The 19,965-nt window shown below is 43.8% G+C and overlaps 1 protein-coding gene across 1 annotated transcript in view; it reads right to left on the minus strand.

The window, feature by feature from the left end:
- LOC135559083 (sterile alpha motif domain-containing protein 10-like) overlaps positions 1 to 19,965 on the minus strand; it is a 125,343-nt gene that overhangs the window by 64,737 nt on the left and 40,641 nt on the right. Inside the window, exon 2 of the mRNA XM_064993450.1 lies at positions 10,931 to 11,106. Within this exon, the coding sequence (XP_064849522.1) occupies positions 10,931 to 11,106 (176 nt within the window). The remainder of the gene's footprint in view (positions 1 to 10,930; positions 11,107 to 19,965) is intronic.

The raw sequence follows: 19,965 nt of genomic DNA on the forward strand, positions 1-19,965 counted from the left end.
GCTTCCTTTTAGCTGGTTGTAGAATTTAACGGCTCTTTTCTGGATTTTGATAATTAAGCAGGTATCGGCCTAATTCTGCTCTGCATGCATTATTTGGTGTTTTAAGTACACTGATTATATTTTTTCAGAATTCTGCATGCAGAGTCTCAATTGCGTGTTGGTCCCATTTTGTGAAGTCTTGCTTGGTGAGCAGACCCCAGACCGCACAACCATGAAGAGCAATGGGTTCTATAACTGATTCAAGTTTTTTTAGCCAATTGGAATCTTATCTTATGCTTCACGGAGTCATGGCAGAACGACGACACAATCCACATATAGCTGGCTGGTTATACATTGTACCAGAAGGACAGAACGGCGGCGTCTGGTAAGACAAGGGGCGGCGGACTATGTATTTTTGTAAATAACAGCTGGTGCACGATATCTAAGGAAGTCCCAAGGTTTTGCTCGCCTGAGGTAGAGTATCTCATGATAAGCTGTAGACCACACTATCTACCAAGAGAGTTTATCTGTATTTTTCATAGCAAACATGCAATCTTTGGAAAATGAAATGGACGAGTTATTGGGAAGATTGAACTACCAATGGGACATTAAAAACTGTAACATCTTATGTTTCACAAAGTCGTGGCTGAACGACGACAATATCAACAACAGCTGGCTGGTAATATGATGTACTGGCACGATAGAACAGCGACGTCTGGTAAGACAAGGGGCGGCAGTCTATGTATTTTTGTTAACAACAGCTGGTGCACGATATCTAAGGAAGTCTCAAGCTATTCCTCACCCGAGGTAGAGTTTCTCATGATAAGCTGCAGACCACATTACCTAGCGAGAGAGTATTCATCTATATTCTGTGTAGCTGTTTACATGCAGTCAGAGGCTGGCACTAAGACAGCATTGAATGAGCTGTACTCGCCATAAGCAAACAAGAAAACACTCACCCAGAGGCGGCGCTCCTAGTAGCCGGGAACTTAAATTGATCTTTCCAAATTTGCATTTGCATGTTAAATGTGCAACCAGAGGGAAAAAAAAACTCTGGACCACCTTTACTCCACACACAGAGACGCATACAAAGATCTCCCTCGCCCTCCATTTGGCAAATCTGACCATAATTCGATCCTCCTGATTATTAGCAAAAATTAAAGCAGGAAACACCAGTGACTCAATCAATAAAAAAGTGGTTAGATGAAGCAGATGCTAAGCTCCAGGACTGTTTTGCTAGCTATTGTTATTGGCTTCAAGAACAAGTGCATCGATGACGTTGTCCCCAAAGTGACCGTACGTACATATTCCAACCAGAAGCCTTGGACTACAAGCAACATCCGCACTGAGCTAAAGGCTAGAGTTGGAGCATTCAAAGAGCTGGACTCTAACCCGGAAGCTTATGTAACCGATTTAAAATGGCTAGCTAGTTAGTGGGGTGCGCGCTAATAGAGTTTCAATCGGTGACGTCACTCGCTCTGAGACCTTGAAGTTGTTCTTCCCCTTTCCCTGCAAGGGCCGCGGCTTTTGTGGAGTGATGCTTCAGGTTGGCTGTTGTTGATGTGTGCAGAGGGTCCCTGGTTCGGGGCGAGGAGAGAGACGGAAGCCAAACTGCTACATTGATGCTGTTGACCCGGATCACTGGTTGCTGCGGAAAAGGAGAGCGGGGTGAGTGTAACCGATGTGAAATGGCTAGCTAGTTAGGGGGAGGTACGCTAATAGCGTTTCAATTAGTGATGTCACTCACTCTGAGACCTTGAAGTACTTGCAGAGCAGGGGGAACAAGGGCCGTGGAGTGATGGGTAATGATGCTTTGTGGGTGTCAGTTGTTGATGTGTGCAGAGGGTCCCTGTTTCAAGCCCAGGTAGGGGCTACACTTATAATGCTCTCCGACTAACCATCAAACAGGCAAAGCGTCAATACAGGACTAAGATTGAATCGTACTACACTGGCTCTGATGCTCGTCGGATGTGGCAGGCCTTGCAAACCATTACAGACTACAAAGGGAAGCACAGCCGAGAGCTGCCCAGTGACAGAAGCCTACCAAACGAGCTAAATTCCTTGATTGCTTCGAGGCAAATAACACTGAAACATACATGAGAGCACCAGCTGTTCCCGGAAGACTGCGTGATCACGCTCTCCGCAGCCGATGTGAATAAGACCTTTTAACAAGTCAACATCCGGGATGCTGGCTTTCTATATCCAGTGTCTGTGTTCTTTTGCCCATATTAATCATTTATTTTTATTGGCCAGTCTGAGATATGGCTTTTTCTTTGCAACTATGCCTAGAAGGCCAGCATCCTGGAGTTGCCTCTTCGCTGTTGACGTTGATACTGGTGTTTTGCGGGTACTATTTAATGAAGCTGCCAGTTGAGGACTTGTGAGGCATCTGTTTCTCAAACTAGACACTCTAATGTACTTTGTCCTCTTAATCAGTTGTGCACCTGGGCCTCTGACAACTCTTTCTATTCTGGTTAGGGCCAGTTTGTGCTGTTTTGTGAAGGGAGTAGTACACAGCGTTGTACGATATCTTCAGTTTCTTGGCAATTTCTCGCATGGAATAGCCTTCATTTCTCAGAACAAGAACAGAATAACGAGTTTCAGAAGAAAGTGCTTGTTTCTGGCCATTTTTAGCCTGTAAACGAACCCACAAATACTGATGCTCCAGATACTCAACTAATCTAAAGAAGGGCAGTTTTATTGCTTCTTTAATAAGAACAAAAGTTTTCAGCTGTGCTAACATAATTGCAAAGGGGTTCTCCAATGATCAATTAGCCTTTTAAAATTATAACCTTATAAACGGATTTAACACAACGTGCCATTGGAACACAGGAGTGATGGTTGAGGATAATGGGCCTCTATATGCCAATGTAGATATTCCATAAAAACATTGGTATTTTCCAGCTGCAGTAGTCATTTACAAAATTAACCATGTCTACACTGTATTTCAGATCAATTTGATGTTATGTTAATCGACAAAAATGTGCTTTTCTTTCAAAAACAAGGACATTTCCAAGTGACCCCAAACTTTTGAACGGTAGTATATGTGAGAATTCTATTCAATGACTAGAGCTGGGAGTTCAACACCATAGTGCCCTCAAAGCTCATCAATAAACTAAGGACCATGGGACTAAACACCTCCCTCTGCAACTGGATCCTGGACTTCCTGACGGGCTGCTCCCAGGTGGTAAGGGTAGGTAACAACACATCCACTACGCTGATCCTCAACACAGGAGCCCCTCAGGGGTGCGTGCTCAGTCATGTCCTGTACTCCCTGTTCACTCTGTGATCACGGCCAGGCACGACTCCAACACCATCATTAAGTTTGCCGAAGACCCGACAGTGGTAGGCCTGATCACCTTCAACAATGAGACAGCCTATAGGGAGGAAGTCAGAGACCTGGCCGTGTGGTGCAAGGTCAACAACCTTTCCCTCAACGTGATAAAGACAAAGGAGACGATTGTGGACTACAGGAAAAAGAGGACAGAGCACACCCCACCCCCATTCTCATCAACGGGGCTGCAGTGGAGCTGGCTCAGAGCTTCAAGTTCCTTGGTGTCCACATCACTAACACACTAACATCGTACAAGCACACCAAGACAGTCTTGAAGAGGGCTCAACAAAACCTATTCCCCCTCAGGAGACTGCAAAGATTTGTTATGGATCCTCAGATCCTGAAAAGGTTCTAAACCTGCACCATCGAGAGGATCCTGACTGGTTGCATCACTGCTTGGTTGCATCACTGCTTGGCCTCCGACCGCAAGGCACTAGAGAGTGTAGTGAGAACGGTCCAGTACATCACTGGGGCCAAGCTTCCTGTCATCCAGGACCTCTATACCAGGCGGTGTCAGAGGAAGGTCTTAAAAATTGTCAGACTCCTGCCACCCTAGTCATAAACTCTTCTCTCTGCTAACGCATTTTATACCATGAGTAACCTCGTCTAACTCTGTAGCGGTACCCCCCTGTATATAGTCTTGATTTGATTTGCATGTGAAATTGTATGTTCCTTTTGATGGCATAGGAGGCCCTTCTTGCCTTGTCTCTCAGATCGTTCACAGCTTTGTGGAAGTTACCTGTGGCGCTGATGTTTAGGCCGAGGCATGTAAAGTTTGTTTGTCTGCTCTTGGGCAACGGTTTCTAGATGGAATTTGTATTTGTGGTCCTGGCAACTGGACCTTTTTTGGAACACCATTATTTATGTTTTATTTAAGATTTACTGTCAGGGCCCAGGTCTGACAGAGTCTGTGCAGAAGATCTAGGTGCTGCTGTAGTTCCTCCTTGGTTGGTGACAGAAGCACCAGATCATCAGCAAACAGACATTCGACTTCAGATCCTAAGCTGCATCCCTGTCTCACCCCACGGCCCTGTGGAAAGAAATGTTTGTGTTTTTTGGAAATTTTAATTTTGTTGTTTGTGTAGATGGATTTATAATGTTATATGTTTTTCCCCTAACATCACTCTCCATGAATTTGTATAGCAGACCCTCGTGCCAAATTGAGTCAAAAGCTTTCTTTGAAATCAGCATGAAAAAAACTTTGCCTTTGTTATGGTTTGTTTATCAATTAGAGTGTGCAGTGGGAATACGTGGTCTGTCGTACAGTAATTTGGTAAAAAGACAATTTTCCATTTGCTTAGTACAATGTTTTCACTGAGGAATTGAACTGGTCTGCTATTAATGATATTGCAGAGGATTTTTCCAAGGTTGCTGTTGACGCATATCCCACAGTAGTTATTGGGGTCAAATTTGTCTCCACTTTTGTGGATTGAGGTGATCAGTCCTTGGTTCCAAATATTGGGGAAGGTGCCAGAGCTAAGGATGATGTTAAAGAGTTTAAGAATAGCCAATTGGAATTTGTGAAATGCATATTTTATAATTTCATTGAGGATACCATCAACACCAAATGCCTTTTTGGGGTTGGAGGGTTTGTATTTTGTCCTGTAGTTCATTCAAGGTAATTGAAGAATCCAGTGGGTTCTGGTAGTCTTTAATAGTTGATTCTAAGATTTGTATTTGATCATGTATATTTTTTTGCTGTTTGTTCTTTGCTACAGGGCCAAAATTATTGGAGAAGTGGTTTACCCATACATCTACATTTTGGATAGATAACTCTTTGTGTTGTTGATTGTTTAGTGTTTTCCAATTGTCCCAGGAGTGGTTAGTGTATGGATTCTTCAATTACATTGAGCTGATTTTTTGCATAGTGTATTTCTGTATTGTTTGGGCGGTGTAGTGGTTAGAGCATCGGGCCAGTTAACGTAAGGTTGCTGGATTGAATCCCCAAGCTGAAAAAGTACAAATCTGTTGCACAGCTGTCATTGTAAATAAGAATTTGTTCTTAACTGACGTGATTAAATAAAACAAATGTTTTGTGATTCACAATAGTAAAGGTGTAGGTTCAGATTTTCTAGGTCTTTATTGTTTTGGTTGGATAGGTTTCTCAATTTCTTTCTTAGATTTTTGCATTCTTCATCAAACCATTTGTCATCGTTAATGTTCTTCTGATTTTTGTTTGAAATGTTTTGATTTGATAGGGAAGCTGAAAGATCAAATGTACTGTTTAGGTTTTTTTACTGTCAAGTTTACACCTTCCCTATTTGAGTGAAACATTTTGTCCAGGAAGTTGTGTAGAAGGGATTGAATTTGTTGTTGCCTAATTGTTTTTTGTTAGGTTTTCACACTACTTTCTTTCCATCTATATAATTTCTTAATATTATTCAGTTCCTTTGGCTTTGATGCCTCATGACTGACTATTTCTCTGTTCTAGTAGACTGTGATTTTGCTGTGATCTGATAGGGGTGTCAGTGGGCTGACTGTGAACGCTCTGAGAGACTCTGGGTTGAGGTCAGTGATAAAGTAGTCTACAGTACTACTGCCAAGAGATGAGATATAGGTCTACCTACCATAGGAGTCCCCTCCAAAGCCTACCATTTACTATGTACATACCCAGCGTACGACAGAGCTGCAGGAGTTGTGATCCATTTTTTTTGGTATGTTGTCGTATTTGTGTCTAGGGGGACATATGGGGGAGGGAATGCTATCACTTCCAGGCAGGCGTTTGTCCCCCTGTGTGCTGAGGGTGTCAGGTTCTTGTCCAGTTCTGGCATTTAAGTCGCCACAGACTAGTACATGTCCCTGGGCCTGGAAATGGTTGATCTCCCACTCCAGGATGGAGAAGCTGTCTTCATTAAAGTGTGGGGATTCTAGTGGGGAGATATAGGTAGCACACAGGAGGACATTTGTCTCTGTTTCCTTTAGAATTTCCTTTAGAATTTCTAGCCAAATGTAAAATGTTCCTGCTTTGATTAATTTAATAGAGTGAGTTAGGTGTGCTCTGTACAAATCTTAGCATAACCCCTGAGTCCCTTCTAGGGGTCCACACCTGGTAGTTCAGTGGATGGGACTACCAGCTCTCTGTAATCTAGAGGGCAACCAGTGGGTCCATATCCTATAATCCATGTTTCTTGTAGGATGACAAAGTCTGTATTTCTGATTTCTTTGATGAAGTCCAGGTTCCTCTTTAGGCCAAAGGCAGATGACCTCAGACCTGGTATATTCCAGGATGAGATAGTGAAGGCTTTGTGTTCCATAAAGTGTCCAATGTTGTCAGCCGTGTGGTTTGGCCTCAGACCAGTAAGTGTGAGCAGAGCCTGCTGAGCATCAGGTACATGCCATTGACTTGGTCTAGTGTAAGAGTGGGCGTTGGGCCTGTTAGCCTGTTCACTGCCTGGGCGTATGTGTGACTTTCATCTTGAGGCCATGTTTGCAGGAGTGGGGGGCATGGGGTGGGCAGGTCTGAATCGCGGGGGCCTAAATGGGTTGTGGGCATGGTTGACTTGGGGGGGTGTTGATTGGTTGGGGTGGATTGGTGTGGACTTGTCTGGTGGTGCTGTGGTCTGGATGTAAGTCCTCTCGAATTGGATCCCGCCGGAAGAGTGTCTCACTGGTCTGGGAGTGGTGTCTATTGATCTGTTGCTCCAGTGTGAGGTGTTGGGGCTGTGGTTGAGGGCGATGTCCTTTAGGGTCCGGGAGAAGGTGGGCACTGCTGCCTTGTATAGGTGGACCTGGTCGTAAAGGCTAATCAAGTCCAGGGTGGAGCCGTGGGCCAGTCATGGTAAATACTTGCATTTACACGCTGTACGGTGGGGAAAGTAGAAGAAGCTTTTTTAATCACTCCCTTGAGTGCTGTGGCCACCCTTTCCTGCTGTGCTCTCAGGTCGTGTGTGCCTGTGTGATTTATTATGTGGCTAGGTGAACCTAGTTGGTCCTCAGAGAGAAGGTCTAGGGCGTGCTGGGTGTTTGGCCACCAGAGTTTAGACACTGTGTGTTTGGGAAAAAGTTTATTTACTTGTATACATTTCAATTTGAGTCCATACGGTGTACAATCTGTGGCTTGTGGGGGGGGCTGACAGGGGGGTGCTCAGAGGGTGTTCGATCCCCTGGGCTTGGAGTTCTCCATTTGTCTGTTCTGCTGTGATGTTGAGGATATGGTCAAGGTCTAGGGTGGAGTGTTCTGCTCTCCCTCATTCTCCCCTCTCTCTCTCTCTCTCTCTCTCTCTCACTCTCTCACTTCCATTGGCAGTTAGTTCCCTCAAATGTAACCCAGTGATATGTTGTCAGCAGACAGAATGTAGAAGTGGACACGGTCTATTGATCTTGGTTGGTGATGTTTATCGATCGCTCGACAAAACATTATGAACACCTAGCATCAAGTAGCTTGGTCACGAAATTCAGAAAATTAATTAATTAATCAAATTAATCGTTTACCTTTGATGACCTTCGGATGTTTACACTCACGAGACTCCCAGTTACACAATAAATGTTCCTTTTGTTCCACAAAGATTATTTTTATATCCAAAATACCTCCGTTTGTTTGGCACTGTGGCAAAGAAGGGGGTCGAGTGGTAAATGGCAGATTTGTGAGAGCAGAACTAATAAACGGGCTCTGCCCGATCACTAAAATGGCCACCCCTGTCAGAACTACAGATCACAAAATGGCCGACCACCAAAACTACAACGCAGACAAAATCCAAACAGTATCCAAAAATGTCCACAGAAACATGTCAAACGTTTTTTATAATCAATCCTCAGGTTGTTTTTAAAATATATAATCAATAATATATCAACCGCAACTGTCTTCAGTAGGAGAGGGAAAGGCTGCCCAAACTCTGTTGCGCCAAGCAAAACGCTGCGGGCACCATGCCATACAATGACGCAATGTTATCTTTCTCGCTCATTTTTCAAAATAAAAGCCTCAAACTATGTCTAAAGACTGTTGACACTTGGGGGAAGCGATAGGAAAAGAATATGGTTGTTATCACTTTAAATGGAGCAAAGACAGGCTATGGAACATGGAGTTTTCAAAATAGAAGCCACTTCCTGGTTTGATTTTCCTCAGGGTTTTGCCTGAAATATCAGTTCTGTTATACTCACAGACAATATTTTGACTGTTTTGGAAACTTTAGAGTGTTTTCTAGCCTTATCTGTCAATTATATGCATATTCTAGCATCTGGTCCTGAAAAATATGCCGTTTACTTTGGGAATGTTATTTTTCCAAATCAAAATAGTGCCCCCTAGCTTCAAGAGGTTAATAAATCCATGCCTTTTGCAGCCAGTGCCCGTTGTGCCTTTGGGCTGAATATAATAATTCACCCTTCTCCCCGACTGCGTGCCAAAGCACCTCTCACTCACATCGCTCTCAGTCATGTGATTGGGTCTTTCTTACATGTCGGGGACGCAACTGCGTGCTTCCTTATCCAATTCAGAGGTGCATATTCAAGATATTGGAAGAACTGTCCACAATTACTTTGTCAGCCAACAAGATGAGTAGGCCTAACAAACAGCAAAAGCAATAGGATATGTCAATCTACTATCCCCCATAGTACAAAAGCTGACCTATTCTTCGCGAGAAATAAATATTCCTAAACATAGTCTGGGACAGTTGTGGGATGCGATAGATCCCAAATTAATACAACCACTACCATCGAAAAACCTGTTTGAAGCAATGAGCCTGACACAACAGATGAGAATGTTTTGCTTAACATTTTGATAAACTATTAGGCTATTTCTTCACATTATGAGTGCAGCAATGTGAACACTGTAGTAAGCATGTATGTTCCATTAGCAGGACAACACCATTCTCGAAAGTGACCACAACTGTCATTATGCAGGTAATGATTTTATTATAAAGGTGCATTTTTATGTTGAAAATTATCTTCCCCAAACTTGAAACTCACGCGCTGCGTTTGTGTACAAGTTAGGCTAGTTATTTGGTCACTTTAGTTGTGATACTAACTTTATCAGAACATATAGGCCTATGGGCTACATGAGGTGATTTGAAAAAGTCACAAAAAAGCATGCACTGTTTGCCATTCACAAGAGATAATATATAAGTCGCAAGTGATAGGCTACTATTGTCACCTATCACACTCTTCTTGATTTAATCTTGTCTTTACATACATGATTATGATTATACATGATACATTTCTTCGGACCCCTTGCTTTTTTCCACATTTGTTACGCCTTATTCTAAAATAGATTTGTTTTTTCCCATCATTAATCTACACACAATATCCCATAAAGACGAAGCAAAAAGTTATTTTACATTTTTTTATATCACATTTACATAAGTATTCAGACCCTTTACTCATTACATTGTTGAAGAACCTTTGTCAGTGATTACAGCATTGAGTCATCTTGGGCATGACGCTACAAGTTTGGCACATCTGTATTTGGGGAGTTTCTCCCATTCTTCTCTCCAGATCCTCTCAAGCTCTGTCAGGTTGGATGGGGAGCGTTGCTGCACAGCTATTTTCAGGTCTCTCCAGAGATGTTAGATCGGGTTCAAGTCCAGGCTCTGGCTGGGCCACTCAAGAACATTCAGAGACTTGTCCCGAAGCCACTCCTGTGTTGTCTTAACTGTGTGCTTAGGGTCATTGTCCTTTTGGAAGGTGAACCTTAGCCCCAGTCTGAGGTCCTGAGTGCTCTGGAGCAGGTTGTTAACAAGGATCTCTGTACTTAGCTCCATTCATCTTTTCCTCGATCCTGACCAGACCCTGACGCTGAAAAACACCTCCACAGCATGATGCTTCCCCCACCATGCTTCACCATAGGGATGGTGCCATGTTTCCTCCTGATGTGATGCTTGGCATTCAGGCCAAATAGTTAAATCTTGGATTCATCAGACCAGAGAATCTGGTTTCTCATGGTCGGAGAGACTTTAGGTGCCTTTTAGCAAACTCCAAGTGGGCTGTCATGTGCCATTTACTGAGGAGTGGCTTCCGCCTGGCCACTCTACCATAAAAGCCTGATTGGTGGAGTGCTGCAGAGATGGTTGTCCTAATGGAAGGTTCTCCCATATCCACACAGGAACTCTGGAGCTCTGTCACAGTGACCATCTGGTTCTTGGTCACCTCTCCCCCGATTGCTCAGTTTGGCTGGGCTGGCAGCTCTAGGAAGAGTCATTCTTCCATTTAAGAATGATGGAGGCCACTATGTTCTTGGACATTCAATGCTGCATAAATGTTTTGGTGCTCTTCCCCAGATCTGTGCCTTGACACAGTCCTGTCTCGGTGCGCTACAAACAATTCCTTCGACCTAATTTCTTGGGTTTTGCTCTGACATGCACTGTCAACTATAAGACATTATATAGACAGGTGTGTGCCTTTCCAAATCATGTCCAATAAATTGAATTTACCACAGGTGGACTCCAATTAAGTTGTAGAAACATCTCAAGGATGATCAATGGAAACAGGATGCACCTGAGCTCAATTTTGAGTCTCGTAGCAAAGGGTCTGAATACTTATGTTAATAAGGTATTTCTGTATTGTTTGTAGATTGCTGAGGACTTTTTATTTTATTTAATCCATTTTCGAATGGCTGCAACATTAAAAAAATGTAGAAAAAGTCATGGGATTTGAAAACTTTCCAAAGCGAAACTATGCCCACTATACCTGTATGCCCTTTGAGCCAGGTTGCTGCAGTAGTTTGACGGCGCGTGTGTACGTGTTCATCTGTCCCCTCCCATCATGCCAGGTGAGACTAGACCGGCGAGGCAGTTGGTAGCGTAGCTCCTCTGCAGAAACGGTTTGCTCCAGGGATGCACGGCAGAAGCTGAAGCTGGACGCAGCTGCAGACAGACAGACAGTTTAGATTATTAGACGTTTGAGAAACATGGATGCACTTCTAGTTCTGACGTGAGACCGAGAGCTTGTTGAATAAAACCCCCCAAACCATTCAGGCCACCCCACATATGCTCTCTCTAATTCTCTCTTTCTTTCTCTCTCTCGGAGGACCTGAGCCCTAGGACCATGCCCCAGGACTACCTGATATGATGACTCCTTGCTGTCTCCAGTCCACCTGGCCGTGCTGCTGCTCCAGTTTCAACTGTTCTGCCTTATTAATATTCGACCATGCTGGTCATTTATGAACATTTGAACATCTTGGCCATGTTCTATTATAATCTCCACCCGGCACTACCAGAAGAGGACTGGCCACCCCACATAGCCTGGTTCCTCTCTAGGTTTCTTCCTAGGTTTTGGCCTTTCTAGGGAGTTTTTCCTAGCCACCGTGCTTCTACACCTGCATTGCTTGCTGTTTGGGGTTTTAGGCTGGGTTTCTGTACAGCACTTTGAGATATCAGCTGATGTACGAAGGGCTATATAAATACACTTGATTTGATTCAGTTAAAAACACTCTCAGATGTATGTGGCCATGTCATAGTAGTCATAAAACATACTGTATGTATAATAAGAGATCACTTACGGAAAATAAAATATGGTTTAAAAATATTAAACTCAAATCCAGGATTAACTGAACAAAAACTCTTCAATATCAATGTGACTACTACTACAGTTCTATAACTCTGTAACTTACTGTAACCCTGCCCTCTCTCTCCTACCCCTCTCTCTCTCCCCAGTCTCTATTTAGTTATGTGTATCATAGTGACAGAGAGACAGTGTTTTGAGACAAAAGGAAATTCTGGTGTACATCTGCTCACAGCTGACAAGCCAGAGACTGTTCCATAGATGTAACGGATGTGAAACGGCTAGCTTAGTTAGCGGTGTGCGCTAAATAGCGTTTCAATCGGTGACGTCACTTGCTCTGAGACCTTGAAGTAGTAGTTCCCCTTGCTCTGCAGGGGCCGCAGCTTTTGTGGAGCGATGGGTAACGACGCTTCGAGGGTGACTGTTGTTGATGTCTGCAGAAGGTCCCTGGTTCGCGCGAGGGGAAGGGTTAAAATGATATTATACTGTTACATAGAGCACAGGTGATACAGAGGTCAGAGAAACATGGAGAAACGAAAAAAGGAAGGAAAAGAGACTGAAGAGAGAAACGTATTTCAGAGAGCAGTGATGTCTTTCCTGTCTGCTTCTGCTTTCTCCTCTCTCCCCTCTCTCCTCTGCTTTCCCATCTCTGTCAATTCTGTGGTCCCTCTCTCAGAAGAGAACAGCAGAAAGAGAGGGTGAGAGGACGAGACAGAAGGGAGAAGGATTGAGCGGGCCTTCCCAGTGAACGTAGCAGGGAGAGGGAAGGGAGAGAAGAAGAGGAAGGAGAATGGAGAGTCCTGTCAGTGAACTGTAAATCTACTGGTTATGGGCGAAGAGAGAGAAAGATGGAGAGAGAAGGAGGAGTAGAGCGATAGAGAGAGTGGGAGGGACGAATAATGATTTGGTGAATAACTGAGGAATGTTGGGAGACATAAGTGTCTACAGGTTTTATTGGTTAAACATCAGCTCGGATAAAGCTTACCAGCACCAACCATATACCCAATCTATTCCAGTCCCGTTTCAGATAAAGAGTGTCTACAGGTTTTAGTGGTTTATTACCAGCACCAACCATCTAACCAATCTATTCCCTTTGAAAGTGCTCCAGATAAAGAGTGTCTACAGGTTTTAGTGGTTTATTACCAGCACCAACCATCTACCCAATCTATTCCCTTTGAAAGTTCTCCAGATAAAGTGTGTCTACATGTTTTAGTGGTTTATTACCAGCACCAACCATCTACCCAATCTATTCCCTTTGAAAGTGCTCCAGATAAAGAGTGTCTACAGGTTTTAGTGGTTTATTACCAGCACCAACCATCTACCCAATCTATTCCCTTTGAAAGTGCTCCAGATAAAGAGTGTCTACAGGTTTTAGTGGTTTATTACCAGCACCAACCACCTACCCAATCTATTCCCTTTGAAAGTGTTCCAGATAAAGAGTGTCTACAGGTTTTAGTGGTTTATTACCAGCACCAACCATCTACCCAATCTATTCCCTTTGAAAGTGTTTCAGATAAAGAGTGTCTACATGTTTTAGTGGTTTATTACCAGCACCAACCATCTACCCAATCTATTCCCTTTGAAAGTGCTCCAGATAAAAAGAGTCTACATGTTTTAGTGGTTTATTAACAGCACCCTTTCACAGTGAACTAAACTGGCCTCTGTTGAATAAAGTGAACCTCCTGGCTAGGGTATGGGTTCCACAGTAACATACAGGATATGCACAGTACTCTACAGGATATACACAGTACTATACAGGATATACACCTCTTCATTAAGGATCCAATGTTTATCTCAATATCAAATAATTTAGGGGCAACAATTAAGTACCATAATAGCTTCTTCGCAAAGGGAAATTTCTCAAGCAAGGATTTTGCTCGGACTGTCTGGGAGTGGTCTGAGTAGGGAAGGGAAAACAGAACATGTGCTATTATTGGCAGAGAGGTTTGGAACTCTTTCTTATTGGTCTATTAACTCATTTATCCCACGAAAACATCTCCCCCCCTTCGACCTCCTCGGTAAGTGATGTTGTATTAAGTGCTACCGTCGTTCTCAATAAAATATATTATCACCTACAAGGGAGAGGGAGGAGAGGAGTGAGGGAAGCACTGAGTAAATGGTCTGAATACTTATAGAAATTGGATATTTCAGTGTTTTAGTATAGAAACCTGTTTTAGTATAGAAACCTGTTTTTGCTTCGTAATTATGTGGTATTGCGTGTAGATTGATGAGGGAAAAAACCGATTGAATCAATTTTAGAATAAGGCTGTAACCTAACAAAATGTGGAAAATGTCAAGGGTCTGAATACATTCTGAAGACACTATGTTTCATTGGTGAAAGGTGAGAGAGACTCAGAGTCAAGAGCAAAGCCCAAGGGGAAAAGGGATAGACAAAAACAAAGCTTTTACCAGGTCAAACTACCTGGACTATATTGGAGTGCATCCCCATCTCTCCTCAACCATATCACAGCTAAAGCTTTTGAAATCTCCAAGCTATTCCCCTTTTTAAAAGACAATAAGTTATTATGTCTTGTACCATGGAAGGCTGTTCCAATCCAAATCCCACGGTAGATTACCATAGCACTTTTGAACAGTACTCATGCTCCAAAAGAGGGCATTCTAATTCTGGGGGCTAAAAACATCCACTCCCACATTTTGGCCACATAATCTGAGAGCGGCCGAAACTTCACTCTGCAGTAATTTCACGCTTTCTGTAATACATGAAACATAAAACGCTAAATATAGAGTGGAAAGCAGAAAATACATAGACCTAGGGAAAATGTGCTATGTCTAACTGTGGTCTAAATGATGTCTCTCAGCAAATGTGTTTATGGAGTAGGACCAGGGTATTTACCTTCGTCCCTCTCTATGGGACCCCTTAAATTAGACCATCTCCCAGAGTGGAGAAGGGGAGGGGAGGCAAGAAGGGAAATCTAGAAATATATAAATAAAACCCCATCTTTTTTTCAAGGCACAATCACTGGCCCTCAATCCTGAACACAGATTGTATATGTGCCCTGTAGCTCTCAGAAACGGGGGAAATAATCGCCCATCTGTACCCTGAGTAGAGTAAAGAGAAGTGTTGAAAGGTCAATGTACAAAATGCCAGACTTTGACCTTAGCACTCAGTCTCTCCAGGCACCGTGTCTATGAGGCCGAGGGGGCACAGTGTTAGACAGTGTTAGGAGGAGAGGACTCCCAGTGAGAGTGAACGTCCCAGCCGGTGATTTATATAAGCCCATATAGATGTGATAGTACGGAGGAAACAGAACTATTGATTATCTCCCACTGTGTCACACATTTACATTTCAGATACGCAGAGATACTTTCTCCTCTCCTTTTCTCCTCTCTCCCTCCCTTATATCCAGGACTGACTAGCTCCTTCGCCTCTGAATATCATAAAACTGCCTCAGGCTGTCTGTTTCTCTTCCTGATGGTATGAAACTAAAGGGTGATAACAAGGGGTGACTGGAGAAAACTGTCAGGATGGTGACCTACTAAGAGGATAAAGGGGTGAAGGAATAGTGGGGTGAGTAATATGGAGGGCTGAAGGTAAACAGATATGTATTGAAGGAGAAATGTGGTGTTGAGGGCATATAGACGAATGGTTGGAGCAAACCATCTCAGGTTCATCCCACTATTACCCTTTACTCTTTCATCATTTGCTTCAACCATTCGTCTATGCCCTGGATCAGAGGAGGCTGCTGAGGGGAGGACGGCTCATAATAATGGCTGGAATGGAGTGAATGGAATGGCATCAAACACATGGAAACCATGTATTTAGTGTGGTTGATACCATTACACCTATTCCACTACCAGCCGTTACCACGAGTGCGTCCTCTCCAATTAAGGGGCTACCAACCTCCTGTGGTCTTGATATTACGAAGTAAACACTCACAGCTCTGAAATAGGTGTAATCACTATAGTCTAAAGACAAACACACACACTAAAGAGAAGTACCTTCAGTAATAGCCTGCAGAGTCCTGCAGGGTGATAGCTGGGATGGGGGAATCAGTGAGCTCCTTGGTCTAATCATCAGCTTCAACTAAACATCACAGGTCTCTAACGAATTTATTTGATTCTCAATACTTGTTTTAATGTAAGCTGGTGGAAGGACTGTAGCTTGCATGGACAGCAAAGCTCCATTGTATCCACCCACACACTGGTCTGCAAGTGATGTAAGTAGAGTGGACTCCAGTTCATTGTAATGGTCACATGTAGTGTTTAGATCGATACCGTGCTCCCCTGCCGTGACCTCAAACCACAGAGAGATGGATTGACTGTCCTCAAGCTCTAACCACTACCCACTGACTTACTACCTGTGTGTATGTGTATGTTTTTTCCAGGGATGCTATGCATTGATGAAATAACCATTGTTGGCTGTGTATATGCTAATGATCTGTATTGAACAGCACTGTAGATACATGTACTGTATAAGTTCAGCATGCTTGTCCTAGATTAGAGTCCTACCGCTGCCATAGAGCCTAGTGGCAGCCTAGGCAAGAACTCATGCAAATTCTGTTCATATATAATCATATTTAGACGTTTTTATTTTCAATAGTTACATTTGTGTTGATCAAATCTTGATATCATGAATTGGTTCCTGCACGTAAATAGCTGAAAATCAGTGTCAACAAGCCGCCTAATGCTAGCTAGCCGGTGTTTGTTTAAATTAGAAATACATTACTACTGACTTTGGGTTCTTTTTCACCAACGGTGACCAAGAGGAGGCTTATGCATCCAGAGCTGGCAGTGGGACAGCTTTTTCATTGCTTAGGAGGATACTTCTCAAGTAAGGAATAGGCTTTACTCTGTGGGGAGCTCAAACTTCATCACAGTCCCAACACAGAGAATCTGCAGATGGTGGAGACGCCCTGGAGCCGCCTGCCTGCCTACCTTCCTGCCTTTAGACATGCTGAGCATCTTACCATCATACCACCACCGCCGCTGACCATCTCAATCAATTAAATATTATTTGAAACATGCTGTCAAGGCTGTGGGTAACTGGTGAAAGGAGTCAGGCGCAGGAGAGATGAGATGCGTGGACAAGGTATTTAATACAAGATAACACCAGTATAAACACAATACTATGGTGCTGGAAAAATACCGGTACCACGACATAAAAGGGCTTAATAACAAAACCCGGCATCAAAATGCCGTCAGTAACAGCCTGAACAATAAAACACGCACATAAAAATGGGGAAAACCAGAGGGTTAAATAAGGAACATGTAATAGGGGAATTGAAACCAGGTGTGTAGAAAACAAAGACAAAACAAATGGAAAATGAAAAGTGGATCGGTGATGGCTAGAAGTCCGGTGACATCGACCGCCGAATGCCGCTCGAACAAGGAGAGGGACCGACTCCAGGGGAAGTTGTGACACATGATTTGCAAACAACAGGTGAAATGCTTACTTATACAAGCCCCTCCAAACAATGCAGAGAAAAAAAAGATCAGAAAAATAATAAAACGAAGAATAAATATACAAAGAGAAAATAAAATAATGGGCAAACGTTGAGGGAGAGGTTGTTGTCCTGGCAACAACCTGCTATGTCTCTGACCTCCTCCCTGTATGCTCTCATCGTCGTCAGTGATCAGGCCTACCACCATCATGTCATCTGTAAACTTAACCATGTCTCTGACCTCCTCCCTGTATGCTCTCATCGTCGTCAGTGATCAGGCCTACCACCATCATGTCGTCTGTAAACTTAACCATTTCATGTGTATGATCACACACTTGGATCTCTATTCTGTCTACATTAATAAGGACAACACAGGTCTTTCCATAATTTTTTGTGTGCAAATGAACTCAAGCTTACGGACAATGTCAAAATATAGCGACGCACCTGAGTGAGCTGGGTGTGCAATTAGGCAGGTATTTTAACGAAATGGACGACACAAACAATTGGATTCGTTATCCCTTTCATGCCCTGCCTCCAGTCCACTTACCGATATCTGAACAAGAGAGTCTCATCGAAATTGCAACAAGCGGTTCTGTGAACATTTTATTAAATCAGAAGCCACAGCCAGATTTCTGAATTGGGCTGCGCTCAGTTTCTTGCCTTGGAAAATTGTGCTGTTAAGACACTGATGGCCTTTGCAACCACGTATCTATGTGAGAGTGGATTCTCGGCCCTCACTAGCATGAAAACTAAATACAAGCACAGACTGTGTGGAAAATTATTTAAGACTGAGACTCTCTCCAATACAACCCAACACTGCAGAGTTATGTGCATCCTTTCAAGCACACCCTTTCAAGCACACCCACCCTTTCCACCCACTTAGCTTGAAGCTAGCCCGGCCAGAGCCCCTGTGCTACCACCGTAGCATACTCCTGGGCTACAATACCTACCACCGTAGCATACTCCTGGGCTACAATACCCGGACCCACGACCGGTCTATCGATGTCACCGCATGAAGAGGAATAAAGACTCACCCCATTGCGACGTCCCCCAAAGGCTAACTCTCTAGCCCTTGCTATCTCCTTGCCTACTAATTCGGCCTGCTAACTGCTAGCTTGTTTAGCCCCGGTCCGCTAACTGCTACCTTGTTTAGCCCTGGCCTACTAACTGTTAGCTTGTTAGCACAGGCCTGCTAACCGTCTGAATCTCTTTTCGATTTTTAATTTGTTTATACCTTCCGGTAACCTGCCTCACCCAATGTGATACGGAATCGCTATTATTTTTAATTTTTAGAACACACTCAAGAACCTCCAGAAGCTAACCAGCTAACTATCTACAAGCTATTTAGTCATTGTTAGTTTTTTTTCTTTTTTCTTTTTTTTTTACCTGGATAACCCTCGCCAGTCCAGCTTCCCTGCCCCATCCACCGCTGCCCCCTGGACACTGATCACTTGGCTACATAGCTGATGCACGCTGGACTGTCCATTAATCCATTAATCACGTTAGTCCATTCTGCTTGTTTATGTTTTATCTGTCGGCCCCGTTGCCTAGTCAACGCCATTTTACCTGCTGCTGTTGTGCTAGCTGATTAGCTGTTGTTGTCTCACCTACTGTTTTAGCTAGCTTTCCCAATTCAACACCTGTGATTACTGTATGCCTCGCTGTATGTCTCTCTCAAATGTCAATATGCCTTGTGTACTGTTGTTCAGGTTAGTTATCATTGTTTTAGTTCACAATGGAGCCCCTAGTTCCACTCTTCATACCCCTGATACCTCCTTTGTCCCACCTCCCACACATGCGGTGACCTCACCCATTACAACCAGCATGTCCAGAGATACAACCTCTCTCATCATCACCCAGTGCCTGGGCTTACCTCCGCTGTACCCGCACCCCACCATACCCTGTCTGCGCATTATGCCCTGAATATATTCTACCATGCCCAGAAACCTGCTCCTCTTATTCTCTGTCCCCAATGCTCTAGGCGACCAGTTGTGATAGCCTTTAGCCGCACCCTCATACTACTCCTTCTCTGTGCCGCGGGTGATGTGGAGGTAAACCCAGGCCCTGCATGTCCCCAGGCACCCTCATTTGTTGACTTCTGTGATCTAAAAAGCCTTGGTTTCATGCATGTCAACATCAGAAGCCTCGTCCCTAAGTTTGTTTTACTCACTGCTTTAGCACACTCTGCTAACCCTGATGTCCTTGCCGTGTCTGAATCCTGGCTCAGGAAGGCCACCAAAAATTCTGAGATTTCCATACCCAACTATAACATATTCCGTCAAGATAGAACTGCCAAAGGGGGAGGAGTTGCAGTCTACTGCAGAGATAACCTGCAAAGTAATGTCATACTTTCCAGGTCCATACCCAAACATTTCGAACTACTAATTTTGAAAATTACTCTCTCACTGTTGCCGCCTGCTACCGACCCCCCTCAGCTCCCAGCTGTGCCCTGGACACCATTCGTGAATTGATCGCCCCCCATCTAGCTTCAGAGTTTGTTCTGTTAGGTGACCTAAACTGGTGGAACCCACCAGGTACAACCCTAACTCTGTAAACAAGGGCACCCTCATAGACGTCATCCTGACCAACTGGCCCTCCAAATACACCTCCGCTGTCTTCAACCAGGATCTCAGCGATCACTGCCTCATTGCCTGTATCCGCTACGGAGCCGTCAAAGGGGGAGACACCCTGGACCCAAACTGTTACAGACCTATATCCATCCTGCCCTGCCTATCTAAGGTCTTCGAAAGCCAAGTCAACAAACAGGTCACTGACCATCTCGAATCCCACCGTACCTTCTCCGCTGTGCAATCTGGTTTC

Source organism: Oncorhynchus masou, chromosome 17 (genome assembly GCF_036934945.1).
Source record: "Oncorhynchus masou masou isolate Uvic2021 chromosome 17, UVic_Omas_1.1, whole genome shotgun sequence".
In the NCBI taxonomy this organism is placed as follows: domain Eukaryota; kingdom Metazoa; phylum Chordata; class Actinopteri; order Salmoniformes; family Salmonidae; genus Oncorhynchus; species Oncorhynchus masou.